The sequence below is a fragment of the Prionailurus bengalensis genome, chromosome C2 (assembly GCF_016509475.1).
Source record: "Prionailurus bengalensis isolate Pbe53 chromosome C2, Fcat_Pben_1.1_paternal_pri, whole genome shotgun sequence".
NCBI lineage: Eukaryota > Metazoa > Chordata > Mammalia > Carnivora > Felidae > Prionailurus > Prionailurus bengalensis.
Window position 1 is genome coordinate 143,081,241 of NC_057350.1, and position 25,707 is coordinate 143,106,947.

At 35.4% G+C, this 25,707-nt stretch overlaps 1 protein-coding gene across 1 annotated transcript in view; it reads right to left on the reverse strand.

The window, feature by feature from the left end:
* The window catches only part of TOP2B (DNA topoisomerase II beta), a gene marked incomplete at its 5' end in the record, with an annotated part of 64,986 nt that overhangs the window by 2,423 nt on the left and 36,856 nt on the right, over positions 1-25,707 (reverse strand). The window contains 19 exons of the mRNA XM_043595538.1: positions 510-632; positions 3,200-3,310; positions 4,726-4,805; positions 5,750-5,951; positions 7,655-7,816; positions 8,285-8,429; positions 10,598-10,792; positions 12,848-12,931; positions 13,081-13,236; positions 16,037-16,128; positions 16,273-16,468; positions 17,704-17,904; positions 18,475-18,609; positions 20,227-20,458; positions 20,994-21,142; positions 21,342-21,463; positions 23,501-23,615; positions 23,707-23,799; positions 24,150-24,259. Coding sequence (XP_043451473.1) covers positions 510-632; positions 3,200-3,310; positions 4,726-4,805; positions 5,750-5,951; positions 7,655-7,816; positions 8,285-8,429; positions 10,598-10,792; positions 12,848-12,931; positions 13,081-13,236; positions 16,037-16,128; positions 16,273-16,468; positions 17,704-17,904; positions 18,475-18,609; positions 20,227-20,458; positions 20,994-21,142; positions 21,342-21,463; positions 23,501-23,615; positions 23,707-23,799; positions 24,150-24,259 — 2,703 coding nt within the window. The remainder of the gene's footprint in view (positions 1-509; positions 633-3,199; positions 3,311-4,725; positions 4,806-5,749; positions 5,952-7,654; positions 7,817-8,284; positions 8,430-10,597; positions 10,793-12,847; positions 12,932-13,080; positions 13,237-16,036; positions 16,129-16,272; positions 16,469-17,703; positions 17,905-18,474; positions 18,610-20,226; positions 20,459-20,993; positions 21,143-21,341; positions 21,464-23,500; positions 23,616-23,706; positions 23,800-24,149; positions 24,260-25,707) is intronic.

Here is a 25,707-nt window from a genome sequence, read left to right on the forward strand (position 1 = left end):
ACTCTAAATACACTGATGGTAAATCTGTCAGTTGGGAGAAAAGGCTGAGCGGCTACCCTCAGAAAAAACTATCTTACACATATTTTTTAAAAAGCACCTTTGAGGACTTTTCTAGATTCTGGAAGGAAATGAGGGTTCCAGGATGAAGAACTGGCTCCTAGATGAGCAAACAACAGCTCCAGTGTACAAGTCCCAGCTCCTGGGAATGGTCACTCTCCACTTGGCAAGGAGCCCTCATCTGCCTTCTCAATAACTACTCCCAGTGAGTCTGTGCAGGGGGTCTCTGAACCATTCTTACATATGTAAGTTGTTTACTTAACTTCCGAGTCGTAATTCCTTGATTCCTAAAACAAAGCACTAGACTTCCTCTGGACTCTAATTCAGCACTAATTCTTAAACATATTCCTTGTTGAGGAGTAAAGCAATTTAAAACAAAACAGTACAGTCTTTCTAAATTCAATGAGAAGAGACGAAATGACATCCATTAGAGGGTTAAACATAATCCTCACCTTTTGGGGGTGTACTCTTCTTTGGAATGCCGAATTCTGAATCTGAGTCAGAGTTTATAGTCTCTACTTTCTTCTGTTTAGGGGTTCTCTTGGGCTTAGCAGTTGTATCTGAAGATGGTTTTCCTATTAAGCAAATTTCCATTTCATAAATCAACGTAATACACTTACCAGCAAACCATGCTCAAGCGAATCCTGTAACAATGGAATTTCTTACTGCTGATAGGAAATTGAGTAGCCTTACATAACAAAATGGTTTCTCTTCCCTTGGTGCCAGTATAAAGCCAAACAATTTCTCACAGATGACACCATGCTTTTTATTTAATTATGAACAATATGCCTTTTGCTATTTCGTGGGAGATTATTTTAAAACAAAGGCCATTAATGTGAATTAAGCAGGAACTTTTAAAAAGCAGTAGTAAAAATATAGTCATGATAGAAAAGTAACATATTTGACATTAATTACAACTCAAGTATAACCACATGTTACGTTCTAAGTTCTAAAATGTTTTAGAGGAAGGAAAAAACATTTTTACAGGACCCCCAAATACCATGAATAGAAGCTGATTCACTTCAATTCAAAGTTGAAAAGTTGAAATCCAAACATGGCACTTTTATGTAGAAAGAAATGTGAAAATTCCAGGTAAGACAATAGGCCCAAAAGCCTTTGTTTTAGGAATTTTGCTTTTAAAATAGAATGTTTTTCTGCTTCATTTACATTCTATGTGAAAACTGATAAATCAGACTTCACTTGTGTGATTAGTAAAAATTAAAAAACAAAAACCAGAACAGGCTAATTACATGGAAAATGTATTCCTGGGCCCAATCTGAGATGCTAGGGTAAAGGCCCCTCATTAGGACGGCAAGAGAGTCCACACTCATGGCCGTGGCAACCACAGGTTTTGTGGCTTTTCCCTGAATCCTTATGACTAAGTCCACCACAAGAGCCACGTGGCAGGCAGCTCCTAGCACCAGTATAGGCTTGACACAGCAGTGTGTTCTAGGAACCAGCTTTCTCCTTCGTTAGAGTTTCCAGGCTTGAGTGTGAGGTGGCAGTTAAAGTTCCACCAAGCAAATGTAAGTCGATACCGGAGTACCATGAGCTGCTTCTGCTGTCAACGACTGGAGTTACAGAGGTTAACTTGTATAATAATACATACAGTTTGGAGCTAACAGAGATAATCTCACAGAGGATGGAGGAGGGGATGCATCCTCTCCTTGAAATGGGATTTTGTGGGAACTGTATTTTTGGAAGGCGGCTAGAGGAAGACTGAGGGCTTCAACTGTTTCACGCAAGCATTACCCATTCAACTGACACAGGCTAGTTCAACTGGTGAAGCAACCCGACGGGACAGGGGTTGTGGTATGCTAGCCTGTTAGTTAACACTCAACACTAACTCATTAGCTTAAATAGGAGTGAACAGCTCGATGAAGGAAACAGGTCGATACGTTCCAAGAAGTGACAGGGCTCCCAAGTTCTCGGGGTGGTTATAAAGTGCTCACGTGAAGACAATTTTAAAAAAGATGCAGAAAGAAAAACTATAGGGCCTGTCTCAGTTTGAACTCCCCAGAAGCAGACCCCACCTGGCCCCAAAACAAAGACTTCAGTACAAGTACTTATTTGGGAGGTGAAAAAAAACGGAGAACAGAACTGAGGCAGCGAAGCGACAGCAGCCAGTAATGGGTACGGTACCAAGCCTGTCATCACCCTGAGGGCTCACCACGAGCAATCTCTGGACCATGGGAAGTCACACATCTCAGAGCCGGCTAACCAGAGAGGCAAGAGCAGTAACGTATTTGCAAACCAGCTCTCTTCAATTACTGAGAAAGAGCGGCTGGAGTGGGGAAATACTAATATTCCAACATAGTAACAAGTCCTGAGGCAAAGAAATACAGGCACTGGCTGATGTGTACGGAAGAGGTGTGGGTGAAGGGATGCAGACAGGGCACCTGGTGTGTTGGCCAGAGAAGCTGTGGCAGTCAACCAACTTCTTACCGTGGTGCTAGTGCACTCAAAATAAGTAGGGACTTCTGTTGTTGTTCCCCTTCATCTAATATGTGCGTGTCTACAATGGAATCTGTTTTACATTTTTGAGGTACTGAAAAGATGGTCCATACTGTATGTTTATTTGCTTGCTGTGTAAGGAGCACTTATCTTTTAAACACAAAGCACTAATACTGGCCTTCTTCAAAAACACCAAGAGTATGTCCCTTGGGACTAATAACAGATTCCTATGTCAAATCAACTTAGATTTATGGAGAATCTAAGGCTATGGAAAAGAAAGAAGCTACATGACTCAGAAAGAAAAAAAGAAGACCCCAGCAGAACTGAGCCATCATTCCAAATGGGGTGTGAAGACATGACCTACCTAGATAACACAATCAGGCTACTAGCCAGACAAAATTTTCATCTATTTTACAAGCTAACACCTATAGGAGAGCTTACCTAAAAAGCTATCTTTAAATATCAATACACAGGATTATTTTATAATTACAATAGTTTTACAATAAGGTCTTACATTTTAATTATTACTTCATATGGTTAGAAAACAAGAGGGATTCTCTTTATACACATTTATACTATTTTCTACTGAAATCCACATGCAAATAGTTTCAAATTATATTAAATTTCCTTTAATATCAACTACATATAGTCTGTAAGATGCTTAACAACATCAAATCTAAGTACATACCCTTTTTAGCAGCTACTGTTTTACTTGGAACTTTATCTGTTTGTTTCAGACCAAACGATGGTGAAAAAACAGAGGCAGAATCTTCTTCATTACTGTCAAATTTAGCTGAATCTAAAAATTATAAAGCTTTCTTTCAGTAAAGAGACTCTATAAGGACCACTTAACAGTTAAACTTTGATTCTTTTTACTGATGACTTCTCTTTAGCTAATTGATCTTATAAATTTCTATTTTGTGATCATATAATCCACAACATACAAACAGCTGAAAACAAAAAATATAACAATGTTATATTTCAAAAATGTTAACTCTGTTGTAAATATAGAAATGTATAGAGTAATAAAATTCTTAATAGTCCCAAACGCTAATCATTTAAAACATACTGATCAGCTCAAAAATACTGATTTATTTTAAACTGCAAGATCTCACTGTGATTATTTTACTATCTACACATCTAATGCTGTTAACCATTTCAGGAATATCAGTAATAATGTTCAATCTAAGAAAGTGGTAACTTCATCTTTTAAAAGCCAATTTTAAGTCACTGAAGATCAATTTAAAAGGCAGTAGGCATGCTCTGGTTTCTCTTCAGATCACATAAATCTTTCGCCTTTTAAAAGGCAGTAGGCTTCAGTTTACTCTTATACTCCATTTTGATTCAACAATTCCGCTCTCCATCCCTTCCCCCTTCCCTTTGTCAAACCAAAACAGGGATTCGATATGTCTACTTAGATGTGGCAGTTTTACATAACAGTTTTGACATGCTCTCAAATATGCATATCTATCTATACACTTAGAACATGTATCAGATCTATGTCTGTCTGCCTGTATGTGTGTGTGTTTTAAAAATGCAAGACAGTTAAGTGTAACTAGATTGTTTTGATCTTAAAAATTCCCCACATAAAAATATAGGAAATAGGGGCGCCTGGGCGGCTCAGTCAGTTGAGTGTCTGACTTCAGCTCAGGTCATGATCCCGCAGTATGTGAGTTTGAGCCCCGTGTCGGGCTCTGTGCTGACAGCTCAGAGCCTGGAGCCTGCTTCACATTCTGTGTCTCCCTCTCTCTCTTTGCCCCTCCCCAACTCACACTCTGTGTCTCTCTCTCTCTCAAAAATAAACATTAAAAAAAATTGTTTTAATAGGAAATAATATACACCCTGATTAAGTTTGCTTCTTTCAGCTACTACAGTTTAGTACAAACCCGAATATCAGTCCCCTTGTAGCTTAAAACAAAAAACTGTCACATATACATTCACATTGCCATGAAAATCAAATTTCATCTTCCAAGATTTCTTTATCTTTTTCTCTCATTAGAACACTACACGCACATCTATACACACATCTATCAACCTAACGAGTTCCATAATGCCTATTTTGACCAATTAGTCGGTACTCATCTTAGAAAAAGTAAATAAACCTTATTACATTGAGGGAAATGTAAAAAGAAGGTAAGTTTTCCGCTCATAAAAAAAAGTCCATAGCAATAATACAGTAAGTAATTAATCAATGAAAAGATTAAAGGAGCATACCATCTTCTGACTTCTGAGAGTATGAAGGAAATGAGAAGAGATTCCCAAAATCTTGACCTTTTTTGTCATGTGAAGATTTTCTATTAGAAAGAAAAATTAATCACAACTTAAATATAGTTTCAACCTTGGTAAATTATATAATGTGCTGCAGGATTATAATTACAGTTCTCTCATTGGTTTCTCTTTGTCAAACACAGGGGAACCAAACTTTTTTTTTCTGTCTCACATGCACAGGTGTGCATAGAAATACATTCAGAGACACCAGAAAAACCAATGATTTAACATAAAAGAATGGAAACTGAGCAAAGGTTAAAGTTATCCAAATTATCACTACATTAAATTTTATGATTAACAGAACTGTTCCAGAATTCAACATCAGTAAATTATGGCCAGAAACCTAAGGAGAAAGTCAGAATCTCTGTCAGAGTCCTCAATAATCCTATTTTTAACCCTAGACTGCCTATGATAAAACACTTCCTTTAAAAATCTAAAAGAGCTTACAAACTTCACATCTTACACATTAAGGTTCAATACTCTCCAGAGGCAAAAAAAAAAAAAAAAAAAAAAAAAAAAATCAAAGCCAAAGCTAGGGAAGAAAATTAAATCCTCCCAGTTCTAAAGAATTAGTAACTTCTCTGAACCATGTTGTCAATGTCCCATAGGCCTGCAGCCTATTTTTCTAAAGTTTTACTGGAACACGGCTACACTTAGTCATTTACATACTGTTTATGGCTGCTTTCTTGCTACAATGGCAACAACTGAGTAGTTGCAAAAGAGACCATATGGCTTGCAAAGCCTAAAATATTTGCTTAGAGCCCTTTATGGGGGGGGGGGGGGCCTGCCAATCCATGCTCTATAGACAACAGTTCTGTAAACAGCTGCAACATTACCCAGATTTTTTCCTTTGTGAGGAGGACCTGACCTCGAATGATAATAAATTCTTAGACACAGTTTACTAGGAGATCTTTGATAGATGCCTAAATAATGAATTGTACCATATAACGAATAGTACTTTATTACTTACTCTGGAGTAGCTTTCGATTTGCCAGGTGAAAATGTATATTCATCTTTATCTAGGCCATCTGAAGGAACAAATTCATCTTCCCCATCATTTGTTATGGGAGATGCTTTCACTTTCAATTCCTCTAAATCATTATTGTCCTCATCATCATCAGCATCATCATCCTCCTCTTCTGAGAAGTCAAACGTGTACTTAGGCCTTTCAGCTAAGAGGAGGAAAAAAAACAGGAATGTTAAATCCAGCTTTATCTACATGAAATATTACAAATAATGCATTTGAAGATATTCCAGCTATCTCTAAAAAGAACAAAAGGGGGGAAAAAAAGACAAGCATTCACAGCAAAAACCAACAGCTTTGGCCTCAGTTATTTTGATAGCGTCAAGGGTTAATCTTGTACTTCCCAGGAGGCTAATGCTGCATATGGTACAGGGGAGCACAAACTGATTAATAAGATTGTTAGGGTGCAACTGTCATACTTAAATATTACTCAAAAATAGGAATATAAGCCATTGTAAAAGGGACTACTAAGATTTCCCATTTCTGCAATTACAAAAGACAAATTTTACTCGTCTTAGAAAGTGCCGAACGTTCTCTCAACCTCTTACATAAAAACTTCTATCTTCTATTCACAATAGTTTTACTACAAAATAACAGACCATAATTCTTCAGATGAATGAGAAATACAGAGATAATACCTCAACATATTACTAAACAATAATAAAAAAAGCATAAAAAGGTACCAAGTATGGGGAAAGGCACATTGGTATAATGCAAGTCTTATAATTTCTAGCATATACTATGGAATAAAATTTTTAAATAATTTGGATGCTGTGTCATTTTATACTTCATTTTAGGTGTACGAAAAAGACTAAATACAATTTTGAAGTATCTAATTTAATAGATTAATTTTCACATAAGTTAAATTACTCTATTAAAAATTCACCTACATTGTACTACCTGTGTGCATTAGGAAAAGAAATTCAATCACTGGCGATTAGAGCACCAAAGAATTTAAGGCCTGACATATATTTTTTTTTTTTATTTTTTTTTTCAACGTTTATTTATTTTTGGGACAGAGGAGACAGAGCATGAACGGGGGAGGGGCAGAGAGAGAGGGAGACACAGAATCGGAAACAGGCTCCAGGCTCTGAGCCATCAGCCCAGAGCCCGACGCGGGGCTCGAACTCACGGACCGCGAGATCGTGACCTGGCTGAAGTCGGACGCCCAACCGACTGCGCCACCCAGGCGCCCCTGGTCTGACATATATTTTAAAAAGTATCTCGCAGAAATAAAACAACCATAATAAGGTATCACTCATTTTAACTAAATTAGGACTTAATAAAATTTGAGAAGAATCTTTACAATAGGACACTCAAGTTTTAAATATTTGAAGACTTCAAATTAATGAATATTCGGAAAGGATAAAATTGCATGCTTAACAGCCATACAAAATAACAAGATGATATCTTCATCCTAACTCTAGCACTGCAATTATATAAATTATGCTATGTGCATGGAATCAGACTTCTAATCATGAAACTTTTCGCGATATGTGGGGTAGAAAACAAAACAAAAACTACAAAGCACTTCTACTGATCACTGTTGATATTCTACCAAGAAACAGTTTTTGCCAAACATCTTCAAACTATGGATGGATTAAAACCCAAACTTTCTAACAAAAACCAATAGACAACATGATTCACTTTAGAGCAATCTGTGTCCAACTTTGCTAAAAACAACATTCTCTAAAGCAACATTTTTGTCTTCATGAACTGTAACTTCTGAAATACTAACAATTTAGTACTTTAATGACATTGACAGTACTAAATATACCAACTTATAGGAGTAATACTAACTTGGGCAAACTAGAATATACAAGAAAATAAAAACAAAATATATCAAAGTACCAGCTGCTCTCCTAAGCAAAGAATCTCTGGGAATAACCACAGGCTCTGTTTCTTCCAAGTCACTTTCTGACTTGGATTCATCATCTGACCAAGGATTCCGTTTCTTCACTTTCTTTGCAGTGGATTTACCAGATGATGTAGGTGTTTTTCTCACCCTGGTACCTAAAAATGAAAGAATAAGATATGTATCAATATTTATACAAATGTCATTACTAAAAATAAAACTCATAATGAAAGGTTAATTATAAAATAACAAATGTTCATGAAATTTTAAGACATTAACATCAACTACTAGAGGAAAAAAAAAAGCACAATAAAAAAAAAATCTAGCTATACCCTGTACATATATATTTTTCCCCCCTCACAAAAATACTTTGTAGGTAGGGGCACCTGAGTGGCTCAATCAGTTAAGCCGCAGACTCTTGATTTCAGCCCAGGTCATGATCTTGCAGTTCATGAGATTGAGCCCCACGTCAGGCTCTGCACTGACAGTTCACGGAGCCTGCTTTTGATTCTCTCTGTCCCTCTCTCTCTGCCCCTCCCCCACTCACACTTGCTCTCTCTCAAACAAAAAAATTTTTTCTTAAAAAAAAAAAAAAAAAAAAAAAAATCTTTGTAACAGTTCCTCACCAGGCTCCTTTTTCTCCCTTTTGGGTTTGGGACCTTTATTTACAGGAGCTGACGGGATCAATGCCTCTTCTCCTGTACCCTCTACTGGTGTTCCACTGAATTCTTCATCAAATTCTACTTTTACTGCTGTGGTATCGAGATCACCCTATACATTAAACAAACAAACAAATAACTAGGAGTAAAAATAAAAATTAAGACCATACATTTCCAGTCAATAGATCACTTCTTCATATCAGATAAGTAATGCAGAGGACTTTGATCAGACCATCTTCTACTTTATTTACCTGCAGCAAATGATATTGCTTACACTCTACTATTCTGATACACTCTCTGAGATAATAGCTACTTAAAAGTAACCACAAAAAAAATAAGATGGCAGCTTTTGATTATCAAAGGGGCTTTCAGACCAATAGCAAAATACACCAAAGAGTACCTGCAAAATAAGTTCCTATATTTCAGGTCTCTCATACTAGAAAAAAAATCACAGATTATTGAAGGAAGATAAGCAACACATGTCATGCACTGCTAGGTATTAGTCAAAGTCTCCCTACCCTAAGATTATTAAAAGACAGAGAAGGACACCAGGATAAGTCATTAGAATACAAATAACAAATATGGAGGGAGGTATAAAAGTAACCCAGGGGGAGAAGTGAGCAACTCTGCCCAAGGCAGGGTCAGAGATGACTTCATGGAGAAGGAGCCTTTCTGACTCGGTTTTGAAAGAATCATGTATGTTTGCCAAGTGAAGAGAAGGAAAGGAGGGAAGAGCATCCCAGGCAAAAGACACAGAGGCACGATATAGCAAATTTCAAACAGTCGGGTAGGATTCAAGGAAAGGGAAAAGGAAAGAGTAGGCACATGGAAACACAGGGAGGTATGCAGTTGCTATATGACTGGATACTAGAATCTGTGTGCAGTCAGTGGGGAGTCACTGAAAACTTTTGAGCATCTGTGCAACAGTCACACTTATTTTTGGAAATATCACATACGTAGTAAGAGACAAAACAGAAGAATGAAGTACAAAAATGTAGAAGTCATGATAACTAGAGACAGGAAAACTAATTAAGAGGAACACTTTACGTCAAAGAAAACTTCTGAAATTCTAAGACAGTATCAATGGAGACCAAGAAAAGCGGGGCAGTGGGGGGAGGACTGTGGAACTGCTACATAGGCAGTGAGTAGGATTCAGTTACTGATTAGATGAGAAAGTCCCAGGTTTTTGGCTTGTTTGTGATGGGTGATAAGGCACAGAGGTGGAAGAGGTTTTGAAATCAGGATAATGGGCTCAGCTTCAGTTATGTGGAGTCTGAGGGGGCTTGGGGCAGTCAGGTAGCTGTATTAACCTGGCACTCCTGAAAACATTGTAAGTTAGGGAAAAAGATTCAAGAGCCATCAGTGTGAGTGAAAAAAAAGGTCTGGGCGTAGATGAGGTTACTTGAGACTATGTAAGGTGAAGGGAAGAGTGCTAAGAACAAAACACCAACGAAAAAGGAGAGAGGCCATTTCCTAAGGAGGAAACTGCGTGTGCTAGGAAGCTAGGTAAGAGGCAAATAGTACACACATCAGTTTATCAGAACAGTAGAAGAGAGTGATCTCTCTGGTATCACAAAGTTCCTATGCTTTCAAATATTAGCTCGGTACACTCCAGCTCTGAGGCTCATTTCTCAAGCTCTAACTAGACTAAAGGACGTACCTATATATTCCCTAGGCTCTAAAATCAACCTGCCCAGAAAAATCTGCTTCTTTCAGACCATCATGCCTCCTGTTTCCTCAACTCTGAACAGCCTTCTCAGTTTGACTAACTCTTGCCCAACAACCTTCTGGAGGGTAGCTTAAGTCCATACTTTTAAATCCTCAATAGAACCAATCAATGCCAATGACATGGGAGGTGCTTGATAATTTTTTAACTAAGGGTAATAACAAATAAATAGTAAAAGCTTACTTTGAAAACCAAATATTTTTCTGCTTAAGAGACTTCCTTAATTGGTCATGATGTAGAACTAAAGTTCATATTTTAAAGCTGATATGTTTTTGGTTGTTGTTCCAGGATTTTAATGTAGAATGCTGCTAAATAGACTATTTCTAGCTCTCATTTTAAAAACTCCATCAACCAAGTAGTTCTTTACATATATGTGGATCCTTGACTAATGTTTTCATTTTGTGGACCAACTGCTCTCATAGAACAAATGATTTCCTATCACAGTGAAATATATTAGAAACAAAGCATGATTTAATAAGTGCACAGTAAAACTGAATATATATCATTAGGAAGATGGAGTCTACCAATGAGTTAAAACAAAAGAAATGTCATACCTTTTTCCTCTTCAGCAACTTTTTGCTGGCATCTGCCTTCATAGCAGTAATTTCAGGAACTATTCTTCTCCCATAAGGGGAAGGCATTGTCTCTTCCAACTGAAGTTTCTTCACCTTAGGTTTGCCAACTTTACCTTTTATTGCTTTCCCAGCCATTCCAGCCAGGATATCTTCTCGTTCTTGCGCCTCCACTTTCTGAAGTATAATTATAAAAAGGGTGGGTGCGAAACAACTCATTAGAAAAGACAATCAGTACTGCATAAGAAATTAAAACTACAGTAAAACCTTGGTTTGCAAGCATAATTCATTCTGAAACGTGTTTGTAATCCAAAGCACTTGTGTATCAAAGCAAATTTCAAGAATCATGGGCTCAGTTGGGATCACGTGGTGTTCGGGGTCACGCACGACTCGTATCACTTGTCTTACAGATAAACAGGAAATCTTTGTAGCATAATAGCTTAATGGAAATAACATAAGCTTTGAAATCAGACAGACCTGGATTTCAATCTTAACACTTCCATTTACTAGTTTAAACTAATACAAGAAATCAGTTATAATTTATAGAGCACCTATTAAGTTCCAGGCATTAAAACTCATGTAATCCCCATTTTACGAATGAGGAAGATTGGGACTCTACAAACATAACTGCTCTTAACCATAATGATATAATGCCTCCCTAAACAAGTTATTTAACCTCTCTAAACTTCAGGATCTTCATCTAAATAACTGTTTAATAAGCTCTTTCATTTGGGGTTGTGACAGGAGTCAATCTGAGGATTACACAGAACACAGTGCCAATACACAAGATATTCAATTAATGGCGTAAGATTTTAAATGATACAGAGAGACATGAAATTTAAGTCTAAATCTTTTTAGATGTAAAAAGTTACCATATCCAGAAAAAAATAAGTTGTCTGGACCTATTTTGCTAATTATCAAGTAATAAAATAAGGTGACAAATTAAAAGAGTAATAAAAAAAGCGGGGGGGAGAGGAGGGAAGAGTAGTGTTATTCACTGGGACTATTCTGAGTGATGATATTTCAACAATCAGGAAATTTATAGGCATAGCCACAAAAAGCTTTATGTCTCAAGAATCAGTGATCAAACTTAAAGCAGTATTAGACTATCGTTAATATTAATCAGAAACAATGTCTTTTTAACATATGCCTGTTTCATGTATCAACAGAAAAAGGGTCTAATTTTTAAAAATCTAATTCATTAAGGGGCGCCTGGGTGGCGCAGTCGGTTAAGCGTCCGACTTCAGCCAGGTCACGATCTCGCGGTCCGTGAGTTCGAGCCCCGCGTCGGGCTCTGGGCTGATGGCTCAGAGCCTGGAGCCTGTTTCCGATTCTGTGTCTCCTGTCTCTCTGCCCCTCCCCCGTTCATGCTCTGTCTCTCTCTGTGCCAAAAAAAAAAAAAAAAAAAAAAAAAAAAAAAAATCTAATTCATTAATCAAGGTCATATTATGACACTTGAAAGATGATTAAGGAAACCCAGAACAACAGCACTAAAAAATTCCAGGAATTCTATAAGGCTACCACCCTCATTTGTAAGAGTCCTAATTCTGATTTAGGTCATGAAAATAAAACTAAAACATGTGGACAAAAATCAATGAAACAACTAAAAAGTAAAAAATGTACTATCATACAAGTAATGACAAATAATAATTGACCTTGTGCTACTCAAAATCAGATGATCATATTGCTAACCTTAATTTAACTCTAATATTTTAAGTGAGTTAGTTGCTTTACAACAAATTGGGCAATTTTAGAAAAAGTTTACATTTTCTATCTTTCTCTACATTTTTTTTTTTAAATTAGAATTCTACCTGGAGAAAACTAAGTTATAAAAACTATGTTAAAATTTCTCTGTTATAAACCTAAAGTCACTATCATTCTACTTTGTAAAAGTTAACATACTTATATTCAATCGTATATATTTTGTTCTTACCTCTTTGGGGAAAAACAAACTGAATCAATAAGCTATTCTGAAGTTAAGAAAATTTAACAGAAAATATTAGTATTCAATTTATTCTAAATTTAACTTCATGTAGGTTTTTACACTCATCTATACCAAATATGACTTTTCTTTATAACTTCATAGAGCTGGAAGCTTAATCCTAATGTACCTTATAAACACATTAACCTTTACAGACTTAAAAGAAACTGAAATAATTTAATTAAAGAACTTTCATCCTTATTTCATAAACATTACTTTTCCAAATATAGTTTAATGGAGACTTAACCTACATCCAGTTCCTCAACAAATGCTGCTAAATCTTCTTTCCAAAGATCTGAAGGAGATTTTCTTTTAAGATCATTGACCTCTCGCCCCTATAATAAAAAAGTAGTAAAATTTAAACATTCAGTAATTTAGTAAGGTATAAAGGGTAAATCAAAATACTTCTTTTTGTAAAAAGAAAAACAAATAAATGGATAATACTGAAATAGTTTCAAATTATTTAACCCACAAAAGTTCATACTTTTGCATCTCTCTGTTTAATCAGTTCTTCAACTTTTTCTTTAGTAAGAGACCACAGAGACATATTTAAAATATAATTAAAATCGGGGCCTGAAGGAGTTCCTGAATCAGAGGAACTATCATCATGCTGGTTTTGTGTTTCTTCCTCTTCTGCTGCCTGTAAAAAATAATAAACTTTATATTAAAGTCCTGTATAGTATCAAATCAACGCTGAATTTTATTGAATATGGAGTTAAAAATTCCACAAATGCTATACTCTTAATGCTATATTCTCAGGGTGGTTGGGGTTATTTTAGATTTCTATCTTCAGGATTACAATATAAAATATGTATTTGCTATAAAAAGTTTTCTAAAAATACACAATAAATCTTCAAAAGGAATGTATAGTCAATCCCTATTTATCTAGGAATCTGATGAAAAATTAACTGCTTTGCCCAGGCACTAAGTCATAAAATGAGAAGATACCACATCTTGAAATTAATAGAGTGGAACTAATGTTTTATCACTGCATCTTGTCAGATTTTTATATTGGTGAGTGAATTAACAGTTTGAAACCCGAAATAAGTATCACTTATAAAGAATGTTTTACAGTTGTAATATAAATATGCTAAGGTGCAGTCACTCACTAAGTATGATTTCTTAATAAAAATTCTCTAAAGCAACAATACTCATGTCAGAATGAACAGAAAGTTCAATTAAGAATTTAATAGCTGGTGAGTTAGAGTAAGAATTGTGAGGGCTATTCTAAATTTTTATTTGCAAGGTCTTTTTTCATAGAAACGGTTGCAATAAAAAATCCTCTTATGCTAATATTAAATTTCAAAATCCAATGAATTTAATAGAAGTTCTTACAGGTGACATCACCTTTAAGATTTTTAACATAACAACAGCCATTAAATAAAATTGCATTTAAATTTTTTAAGGCACTCAGATAATTAAAAATGACTGAGTTAACCATGACATCCCAAGAAACAAAACGTTCGCTTTTGGTAACCAAAAAAGAAAAAAATCGCTTTCAATTTAGTTTAAAATTTTCAGTAAAATGATGTATATATACACAAAGTAAAGTTTAGTGTACTTTAGAAGGGATAAAGATTAAAAATTGCAAAGCAACATGCTTCATTACATAAACAAAACTATGAATTCAATTAAGCAACATTAGCCAAATAAGAAATGCTGTTGCTGAGCCGATAAATGATCAAAAAGTACCCAGACAAATAGTACTTACGACAAATTCGTAAATTCTACTGTTTTCAAAAATTCTTCATGAAACAGTGTGTTTCTATGGAATATTTAGGTTGTTACACTACTATTAAAATATTATCAGGCTGTCATGAAATCCTGTTTAGATCCACACTCTAGAAGTCTATTTGCTCTAGGTTTTGATGACACCCAGAATATTGGTAACATTCTATGGATATATGTGTATCTACCACTGTTAGCATGAAGATAACTAAGGATACTTTCAGAAATCAAGAATAAAAACTTTAATCTCATAATTATCTGCTTTGTAATTCTCTCTTCCCCAACTCTACACAATAGGACACTCTTGTAAGAGCAGCTCCTTTTGTTACCTTCACCCCCAAAGTGAGCACATGGCCAAGATGCTGAAAAAATTTTGATGGTGACAATGAAATTATTGAAACCAACCACTAGGTTTTACCCATGAAGTCTACTTCCACTGGAAGGGCACTCTCAAACCCTAAACATCTTTATCTTTTAAAACTAAGCATTAAATTTACTAGCTTACTAGTTAATTTTTTTTAAGATATAGTTTAAACCAACAATGATACAGAAGGGCAAGCAGTGTATAAACCATAATTTGGGGTTTAAAAATGCAGTAAAACACACTGAAAAGAGCAAAGTGCTTGGATCATCTTAATTCTGAACACTCCCCATCTTGTCCTCCCCCATCTTCCCCGAACGATAAATAAGCCTATTATCTTAATATATAATTGCTAAGCATATAATTTATTCTAAATTTACTCGCTCTAATATCTGGCATTCTACAGACTGTTCAAACTTTTAAAAAGCTTAAATAATAAAAACAAAAGCAACACTTCAATGTAGTTGATAAAAAATCTGAAAAACATTGTGGGTTGAGAATTCATAAATGTAGGGAAGTGTCAGGTTTCACTTTAAGTTATGTCATATAATCATAACTGTTATCACGTATACACAACATTCTAATTAAGAAATCAGTCATTTCCATAACGTTCTTCCTTTTGTACATTTGTGTTCTCAATCACAATGTTGTATTGCCTTTTTAAATTTTTCTTTTAATTATATACAACAGAAAGAGACTAATTCTTGAGAAGAATCTCAAAGTTTCAATGTTCCATTCACTGAATACTAGTACTTTATGATCTGAAATGGACAATTTAATAAATAAAAGATCAGATTTCATCTGAAGTTCCAGGGTTTAAACTTCTAGTCAAAGATCTAAGCGTAGGACAGAGCACATACTTGGTGCTCAATAAACCCTCTACTACTGAAGATTTTGTCTCTAGTCTTCCCAGCATAAACCAAAACCATACCAAGTGAATGGTGACTGGATACCATACTATGGCAATCGTCAGACCAGTGTGAAATCATTTATGTGCTACCAGTATAGTTCCCGGGTTGTACACATGCACCTCACAAAGACCACCACCACGAGTAACACCCTTTAATGGCAGGCTCAGAAAAAAGGCCAAGGAGACTGAGCTACCTTCTCACACCTGGAGTCATTTCTCCAGGCCCTGGTTGGGTCACACTGGCAAAGGGCTCTGTGGTGGGTGTGCACTGCAAAGTCCTGCACTGTATCTGTTCTGCGGATGAACAGAAGACTTCAGTCTCCAAACAGAGAACTCGGCACCTTTACAGCAGCATTAAATTTAAAATTTAGGGGTTGGGTTGTTTGTTTTGGAATTTGCTTTTAAAAGCTTCTCTGAATGTCTTGTTCTGCAAATGATTACCTTTTCTTGTGCTTCTTTCCAGGCTTTCACTGGGTCAGATTCATAACCTCTCTGGACTAACATTTGAATCAAATCTTTCTTTGACCTATTCTCTATGTGAGGGAAAAATAAAGTTAGGATCAAGAAAAGAGATTCAATTTGTATTTGTTTATATTCTACTGATAAAAATGTCTTCTATTAATAAAGTTTTTTTTCCATTTTAACTAATGTTTAAATTTTTAAAGGTTGCATCTTACCTATGGTAATTTTTCCCTGTATCTTCTCTAAAATGAAACGGGCTTGATTGTTAAGCTTTGTAGATTCTGCTCCCAACATTCCTACAAGCCACTCCTTACGTAAACCGTAATAACTTAATCGTAAATCAAAGAATTCTTTCAAAATGTCTTGCACAGTTTCATATTTCTTGAGACATCCCATATGATCAAAGAGTACCTAAGGAAAACACAGTTTTTGAAGATGACATAAATCCGTACTGGTATTTTTAACTTGTAGGACATCTACGGTATTTAAAATAACTACAACATACTTAAATGAACAGACACCACCGCTAAATGCTTGTTAAATAGAACCAAAATTATTAAGTAAATATTCCTTTGGTGACTCCAAGAAACATTCAATTCTCAAAACTATGACAATATTTAAAATAATTCTGAAAGATAAATAGGTCCTTTAAAAAAAGGTTCCTACTCGGGGCGCCTGGGTGGCGCAGTCGGTTAAGCGTCCGACTTCAGCCAGGTCACGATCTCACGGTCCGTGAGTTCGAGCCCCGCATCGGGCTCTGGGCTGATGGCTCAGAGCCTGGAGCCTGTTTCCAATTCTGTGTCTCCCTCTCTCTCTGCCCCTCCCCCGTTCATGCTCTGTCTCTCTCTGTCCCAAAAATAAATAAACGTTGAAAAAAAAAAATTTAAAAAGAAAAAAAAAGGTTCCTACTCAAAATGGCTATAAAACCATCTAAGAAATTTTTTTCAAACTAAAAATAAATGTTAGAAGTTTGTTTACAAATGTTGAGTTCACAAATGTTCAAGTTCTCTCTCCCCCATATACCTAATAGAGGTATATTTGTCTCTTTTTTGTTTTTTATAATCATGCTATAATCCATTCAAACTTCCTCAATTTGGAGGAAAATTTTACTTCTTCTCAATCCTTATTCTCCTTTTTCCATCTGCCTTTCTTAGCAGATTACGGCAGTTTGTCTCAGCCACTGTGCTATTGGACTTTTACTCTATTTTATGTCTAAAAGCTAATTTGGAATGGAATGAGGGTTACTCATACATGCTCACTTTCTACCTTTCTCTCCAATTACATATAAACACAAATATACAAGTTTAGTAAAGCAGATTAGAGCTGTGGGGAGAGAAGTACTCCACAATTAAAATGCTAACAGAGACAGGAATAAGGAACATGAAAATCCTGCACCAATCATTCTCATAACTTCTGGTCAGTGTACATATCCTCTGTGTTCAAGCCCAGATGCACAAATGCAGAGTTGGGATTAAGAGTAGTGGGTAATAGGAGAGGAAAAGGAATGTACCTCTAGATTCTTCAGCAAATATATAGGGGGGAAACCATTCAGACTTATTATAGCCACAACCATCATGAAGCCAATCGCAAAATCCAACTCATGGCATGGAAGAAACATTAAATTAATAGTAAATCTAATCAATTACCATGGAATTACAAGTAAGAGTAGTTTGAAGTTTAAAAACTTTATGTAATCCAGCAGCTTCTGCTTGTGCTAGCTTCTCTTCAGTCATTTTCACCACAAATTTCACAGTTGTATCAGTATGATATTCTTTATAATCAGAAATTAATGCTGGTGTTTTATCTGTTCCATTTAGCATAGGTTCCAAAACCTGTTCTTTGTATACCTACAAAAGATATAAAAGTAAGTAATTCTTTTCCTGACACACACTTGCATTCTCATACTCTAAGTCACGCAATTCTTAAAATATTCCCAATTCCGGTGGGAAAAAAGAAAAATGCCGTCTCTATCATCTCCCGCCCAGCATCTATAAAGGACAATATATGGGGGTCTCAGTGGTGAAAGAAGATACACAGTAAGGGTTCTGATCTGCTCATACACCAAAGCGCAAGGAAAGGGCTAAGAGTATGAAGAGGATGACATCAACCACAGCTGACAAGAGATGACAACGCATATACTTTTAGATCGTAACAGCTGATACTGACACGGATTTATTGACCATGTTTGTAAGGGTTCAAAGCTAGCTTAAGTCATTTTACCTTTTAAGGAAATTAAACTTTTAAATTACTACTTCAAATTCAAAGCACAAATTCAATTTGGAGGGGTCAAAAATGTATACAGGAAATTTTAAACACTGTACAAACTGAGGACAAACAACGACGGAATCATATTCTTACCAGAAAGCATTACATAACACACTGCCCTCCTGACAGGCAGCTCACACACGTATACTGACCTGTGTCCAAGTTCTAACTGGAAGCTCTGTAATCTCTACTGTGTTTCTATCCACCACAAATATTTCACCACTGACTGCATATTGGTTTTGACCAAGCTCTTGGATCGTTCCTTTAAAGTTTTTGTAGTTTGGAAGCTGCAGAGAAAAATAAAAATAACTCAAGGCACTGACTTGACTTCTCTCTTAAATGCCTATTCCACACTTGAATGCCCCTTAGTCCACGGTCTACTGCTACTGACAGATTAACATGACTTAAACTAAATTCCTCACCCTCAGTAGTCTGTCTCCAAATAATCACTCAATCCTGAATTCACAACTTCTGTTAATATAATCTCAACATCTCCAAATCTCAAAACCTTAGCTTCATCTTTCCTAGTCTTCTTAGGAAATTTTTTTTCAGCCTATTGCCTCTATCCCTCCTTCTCCCCTAGATTAATAATCCTTTCAAATCAAACTCTTTGGATGTTATATTGAAAGCCTTCCACAACCCGCACCCAATCGGACTTTCTACCTTTTCTCCAATGATGTGCCTTCCAGGCCACTACTCTTCTTCCACACTCTGTTTAAACATTTTGAATACTCTTACAATATATACATGTATCTATATACACGTATAGAGAGAGAGAACGTGCACGCGCGCACATGAAAAGCAAATATTGACCAAATAGACTGACTTAATATTCTAAAATGCATCTGAAAAAATTAAGACACAATAATCATAAAACATCTTTTGCTTCTATTAGAAATATTTTAGAGTACTTTAAAGTATTTAAGGGGAAAAAGATTTTAAATCATACTTTTAGCCTAATGTTTTGTTTGATTTTAAAAGAATGAAATAAAACTTGGAGAGAAATACATAAAAATATTTTGTTTCCATATGCTGGTTTTATGAAGTGTTTTTTTCCTCTGCTTATTTACATTTTCTACAATGACCACTATAATGTTTTAATTTTTATATTAGAAATACAATTTTAGGGGTCCCTGGGTGTCTCAGTCAGTTTAAGCATCTGACTTTGACTCAGGTCATGATCTCACAGTTAGTGAGTTCAAGCCTTGCGTTGGGCTCTGTGCGGACAGCTCAAAACCTGGAGCCTGCTTTGGATTCTGTGTCTCCCTCTCTCTCTGCTCCTTATGGGTTCATGCTCTCTTTCTCTCTCCTTCAAAAATAAACAAACATTAAATAAATGTAAAAAAAAAATACACTTTTATTTAAGTGTATCTTTATAAAGGGAAACTTCCAAATGATTTTAAATCAAGTCAAAAAAGGGAAGACACCTTTTTAAGAAGTTTTTCTTGGAGAGAGTTTGGGGCAAAATAAGCACAGTGGATATAATCTCAACATTAAGGACAAAAATAAAAATTATGAGGATACATTAAAATATATACAATGTGTTAAGTGTCCTTACAACTCTGATAGGATTTATTAGTTTGAGAACAAAAACAAAGTTGCATATAATTTTGTCATGAAACTATTATTCTCTACATAATTTAGATATTTAAAAGCCTGAAATGAGTTATTTTTAATTTTCAATAAAGTTTCTCCCCATAATCCTTATTCTCCAGGCTTTTTCCAAAGCTTATATTTTTTACCATAAGCACATATCAAGTTACACACTAATAAGGTCTTTATTGTCTACAATATGTTCCAAAATGAAAATGGTTCCAATACTTTTCTAAAATGACTGGACTTTGTAGTTTACACATTATCATTTGTTAAATAAACAATATAAGCAGGAAGTTCTAAACAATTACCATAGGATGAGGATCCAAGCCATCTAGCATTCGTCTGACGTTGTTCACAATTTCCCTAGCATCATAGTTGGGTAGTTTACAAGCCCATCCAGTGCCAATGCCCTCAGCACCATTTATTAAAACCATGGGAATTATAGGAATATACCACTCAGGCTCTACACGTTGATTATCATCATAAAGGAATTTAAGCAGGTTGTCATCCACAGCAGGAAAAAGCAGTCTTGATAAAGAGCTAACAAAAGGGGGAAAAATATGGAAAAATGGCTTGGTTTTAGGAAATAAAACTTTATACATAATTAAAGACTATATTTCAAAAAGAGGAATGCATTTTTTAAAATATTTGAATACATGTACTTAACCAATTTACTAAACTTATTACCAAATAGATTTTTCAGGCAGAAAGCCAGAATAAAATAGCCCTATTTTACTTATGTGCTTACTAGCCTACTTAATTTCTTAGTATTAGTAAATAATGTTTTATGGATTTCCTCTTACTCTGACTAAACCCCAAAACCCCTCCTCAGCCTATAAAGTAAAGTTGGATCAGAACACATCCTTACATTAATTAGGACTGGTTTCACCAATAACTCCCAAACACTGAGATCAAAAAAACTTCATTCTGTTTGCAATCAAATAATTTGGAACATTCACCCCCACTACAGTACCCAATCATTTCCATATTACAATTCTGTTAAACATTTAGTTATTTCCAATAGAAACTTCAAATAGAACTTTACACCACCGTATCAGCAAAAGCAAACTGTTACCTTAACATTGTGAAAATATAACGAGGGCTTGCAGCATCTTTGCCACCATGAAGCCGAGTTCCAAACTGACCAATTGGCTGAAGCAAGTTAATGTTGTTACTTCCCACAAAGTTCTGAGCCAAATTCACAATAGTCATCATCAATGCTTGCTACAACACAGAAACAGAATATGACGTTAATATCCTAAACTTTGTATACGCATTCCCTAATTGTTATTAAAGTCCAAATTCTTGATTCTCTTACACATTTCCAAAGAATTTATAAAAGAAAAAATACTTTATTATGCTTAATTATCATTCTTCATGCCAGTAAGTATAGTTCTCAGTTGATTCCAATCTTCATGCTTACCTCTCCATGATGATAAGCAGACATCTCAGCAACAGATCCAGCCAACTGGGCAACTTTTACTTCACGTTTATCATTCCTCTTGAAACAGGTAAATAAAACTTTACGTTGGCCTGGTTTAAAGCCTATTTTTAAAAAGAACAATGCCTCTTTTAAAAATATTACTTGAGATATAGTTGCAATGTTTCTTTTAATGACAACAATGCTCCATATATTCAAGAGAAAAAAGCAAAGATAACAGTTTCCTTTTGAAAAATAACTAGAATTGTTACCTGAGATTTCCTAACAAAATAAGTACATAGTAACATGATTTTACACCGTCTCAGTCTATTCCAAAAGTGAAGTACCATGTAAAAGCCCACCTGCTGGTGGTCTTAAAGAACTGCTCAGTGGTACCAAATTCCTTTCACAGGAGTTGCCAAACATCCATACACCCAAATGTCAGTTGTAACTAAAGTAGCAACAAACCATCAATGATCTTGAAAAGTATATTATTAGAGTATCCCAAATCAGAAACCCTTACAAAGAAGAGATGTGTTATGGCAGTTAAGAATGCAGGCTTTAGAATCCCACTAATCTGTATACTCTTCTCAACTTGTCCATTTACCATTTGACTTTTTGCAAATTACTAAACCAGTAAGCCTCAGTGTCCTCATCAGTGTAACAGAAATAATTACCTTCCTAACAGAGTGATCATAAGGATTACATGAGATAATGCAAGCAAAGTATTCTGCTTCCTTATCATTCTTCTTGCTCTAGATCAGTGAGCATAGTAATAAGCTTTTCAGTGTAGGCTAGCTATCATCATCATTGTGGACCCAGAGCAGGTAGAAACAAAAGGATGACAAAATATGGCCACTTTCCTTGAGAATTTTATAATCTAACTGAGGAGGCAAAATTGACACAAGTAAAATAACAGGCACACAATAATGGAATAAAAGTTTAGGCATCTGAAACCAATCTGGACTGCAGTTGTTAGAGAAGACTTCACAGAAGGGATGTAACTTAAAACTGAATTACATGGATTGGTAAAACCATCTGCTATTAGCTGAAAACCCAAGGAACACAAAGATCAACTTGCTAAAAGTTATAAAATGAAAATTAAATGTTTCTAGATAGAAGACAAAAATCTGCTCTAACTACTGGGTGCCAGTTTCTAAAGATTTTTTGGCATAAGTTTTTGGGTACTGAGGTATAAAGGTGTTTTTAAAATTTAGTCTCAGGGGGTGCCTGGGTGGCTCAGTAGGTTAAGTGTCTAACTCTTGACTTCAGCTCAGGTCATGATCTCATGGTCGTGACATTGAGCCCCGCATCAGGCTCTACGTTGACAGCACAGAGCCTGCTTGGGATTCTCCCCTCCTCTCTCTCAAAATAAATAAAGAAGCATTTTTTTCTAACGTTTATTCATTTTTGAGACAGAGAGAGACAGAGCATGAATGGGGGAGGGTCAGAGAGAAGGAGACACAGAATGTGAAACAGGCTCCAGGCTCCGAGCTGTCAGCATGGAGCCTGATGCAGGGCTCGAACTCACGGAATGAGAGATCATGACCTGAGCCGAAGTCGGACACCCAACCGACAGAGCCACCCAGGCGCCCCAAGAAGCGTTTTTTAAAATTAGTCTCAGTTAAATATTTTAGAATTTATGAAAATCTGATTTTACTTTTTATTTTTAAAAGTCTGCAATCTGGGGCGCCTGGGTGGCTCAGTCGGTTAGGCGTCCGATTTCGGCTCAGGTCATGATCTCACAGTCCGTGAGTTCGAGCCCCGCGTCAGGGTCCGTGCTGACAGCTCAGAGCCTGGAGCCTGTTTCAGATTCTGTGTCTCCCTCTATCTCTGACCCTCCCCCATTCATGCTGTCTCTCCCTGTCTCAAAAATAAATAAACATTAAAAAATTTTAAAAAAAGAAAAAAAAGTCTGCAATCAACTGGAGTTAAAACTTTCAAAACTTTGCCCTAATTTTCCTAAAAAACTTTTTAAAAAGAGTTGAAAAGATTCTAAAGAATCAAGGACTATAAAAGATTTCAGTCCTACCAAAAGATCTCAAAAACAAATTCAGAATTTTAAAATTCATTATAAGAATGGCTTAGAATACATGATATTAAGAATATACTCGATAACTACATACAAAAGTGAGAAAGATTTTCAAACAAAAGCTACTTACCATCAACAAGAGATGGTATAGATCTTTCATTGTCTGAGTTTGAGAAGAGAATCAATTCTTTGTTGATGAAATCATTGTAAGTCAAATGCTTTGTTGCTGTACCATACAAAAATTGCTAAGAAAAAAGTTACACAGCAACACAGTCGTTAGTCCTCCATGACTTTTAGTTTCTTTCTTCCCCCAGACCACCACTCTTTATGACTAACCTCTGGTAAGCCATGTAACCTACGCTGTCTCCGATCTTCCATAAAATTTGTTAACCATTCTTTTCTGTCATCAATCTTCTTCTTACTGAATGCCTGAAAGATTCCAGGTAACAATTTAAAATATTAAAGATTAAATGAATTTCATTATACCATTAAAATTTATAATGGCAAATAACTAATTATTAATTGCTCAGAAATTAAGGTGTTTTTTTTTTAAATATGCTTCTGTCCAAGATATACTTGAACAGAAGTCTTTCAATTAAAGAACTCTGAAAGCACAGCTTAATTTGTGTGTGAGACTGGGTTGAAGAAACACTAAGATTAACTAGTTTGGGCATTCGAGTTCAAAAGAGACTTATCACAGAAAACCAAGACTAGAAAGAAAGGTATGGCAGGTAGAGAGATGGATATTAGGAAAAAAAATTTTTAATTAACTTGATTACCAAAGTAATGGCAGCATCATCTTCAGGGCCAGCATATCTAAACAAGATGCGGTGCCTTTCCATATCAGCAAAATATTCCTTTGCTTCTTTAGCTGTACTGGTACCCAAACCTGCACAATTTAAAAAATAAAGTTGAAAATAATCCAGACAGAGAACAACAAATACTATATGATCTCATTCATATGTAGAATCTAAAAAAGTTGAACTCACAGAAAGAGAACAAAATGGTTATTTGCCAGGGGCTGGGGAGAGGGGCATATGGGGAAAGTTCAATCAAAGAATACAAACTTTTTGTTATAAGGTGAATAAATTCTGGGGATTTAATGTGTAGCATGGTGCCTATACTTAATAATACTATATTGTATACTTGAAAATTACTGAGAGAATAGATCTTAAATATTCCCTCTATAAACAGAAAAAAATTAACTATGTGAGGTAATAGATACATTGACTGTGGTAATCATTTTCCAATATATATATATCAAGTCATCATGTTGTACATTTTAAATATGTATAATTTTATTTGTCAATTATTCTTCAATAAAGCTAAAAAAATTTACATGAATTGTGAACATTAACAGTTGTTTAAACCTATTAGGTTAAAAGCTGATAGATCAAGCTGGCAACACCTGTAGCAATGGGTCAATCTTAACAAAGAAAACTCAGATATTACAGGCCTCTTGACATAAATATACAAAGTCACCTGTTAAATGTTTTTGCCACATAAATCTAATCCAAATCTATATAAAGCCTCTGATTTAACTACCAATTTTTTAAACAGAAAATAAGGGACAAAGGAACATACTATATATTTAATGAAATTACAGTGATAATCATCAAAATTCAGAATGCAGAAAATTATACAGGACAAACAATCTGACCTTTTGAACAAATGAACTGCAAGGAAAAAAAAATGAAAAGAGAAGCAATAAATTAAGAGTTAACAGATTTATCAAACCAAATGCAACCTGTGGACCTTGATTGGATCCTAACTCAGAAATAATTCTTTTAATAATTAGGAGAATTTTAACACCAACTGAATATGTAAGGTTATTAAAGAAAGGTATGATAATGAAATTAGGGACATTTTTAAAACATTCTTTTAGAGACACATACTAAAGTATTATGGAGGGGCGCCTGGGTGGCTCAGTCGGTTAAGCGTCTGACTCTTGGTCTCGGCTCAGGTCATGATCTCACGGTTCGTGAGTTCAAGCCCAACATCGGGCTCCGCTCTGACAGCATGGAGTGTGCCTGGGATTCTCTCTCTCCCTCCCTCACTCTCTCTGCCCCTCCTCTGCTCTCTCTCTCAAAATAAACTTAAAAAAAAATTTTTTTAAATAAATAAAGTATTATGGAAATAATAGAACGTCTGGAAGTTATTTCAAATTAATGGGAAGGTGAGAAGAGTTTTGATAAACAGGATTGGCAATGAGATGGTGACTGTTAAAGTGCATGGGAAGCCCATCATACCACCCTCTCTACTTCTACAAAATTTTCCAAAATAATTCTTTTAAAATCAGCAACAGCTATTTTTGTAGTCTAAAACAAATTTTCAAAT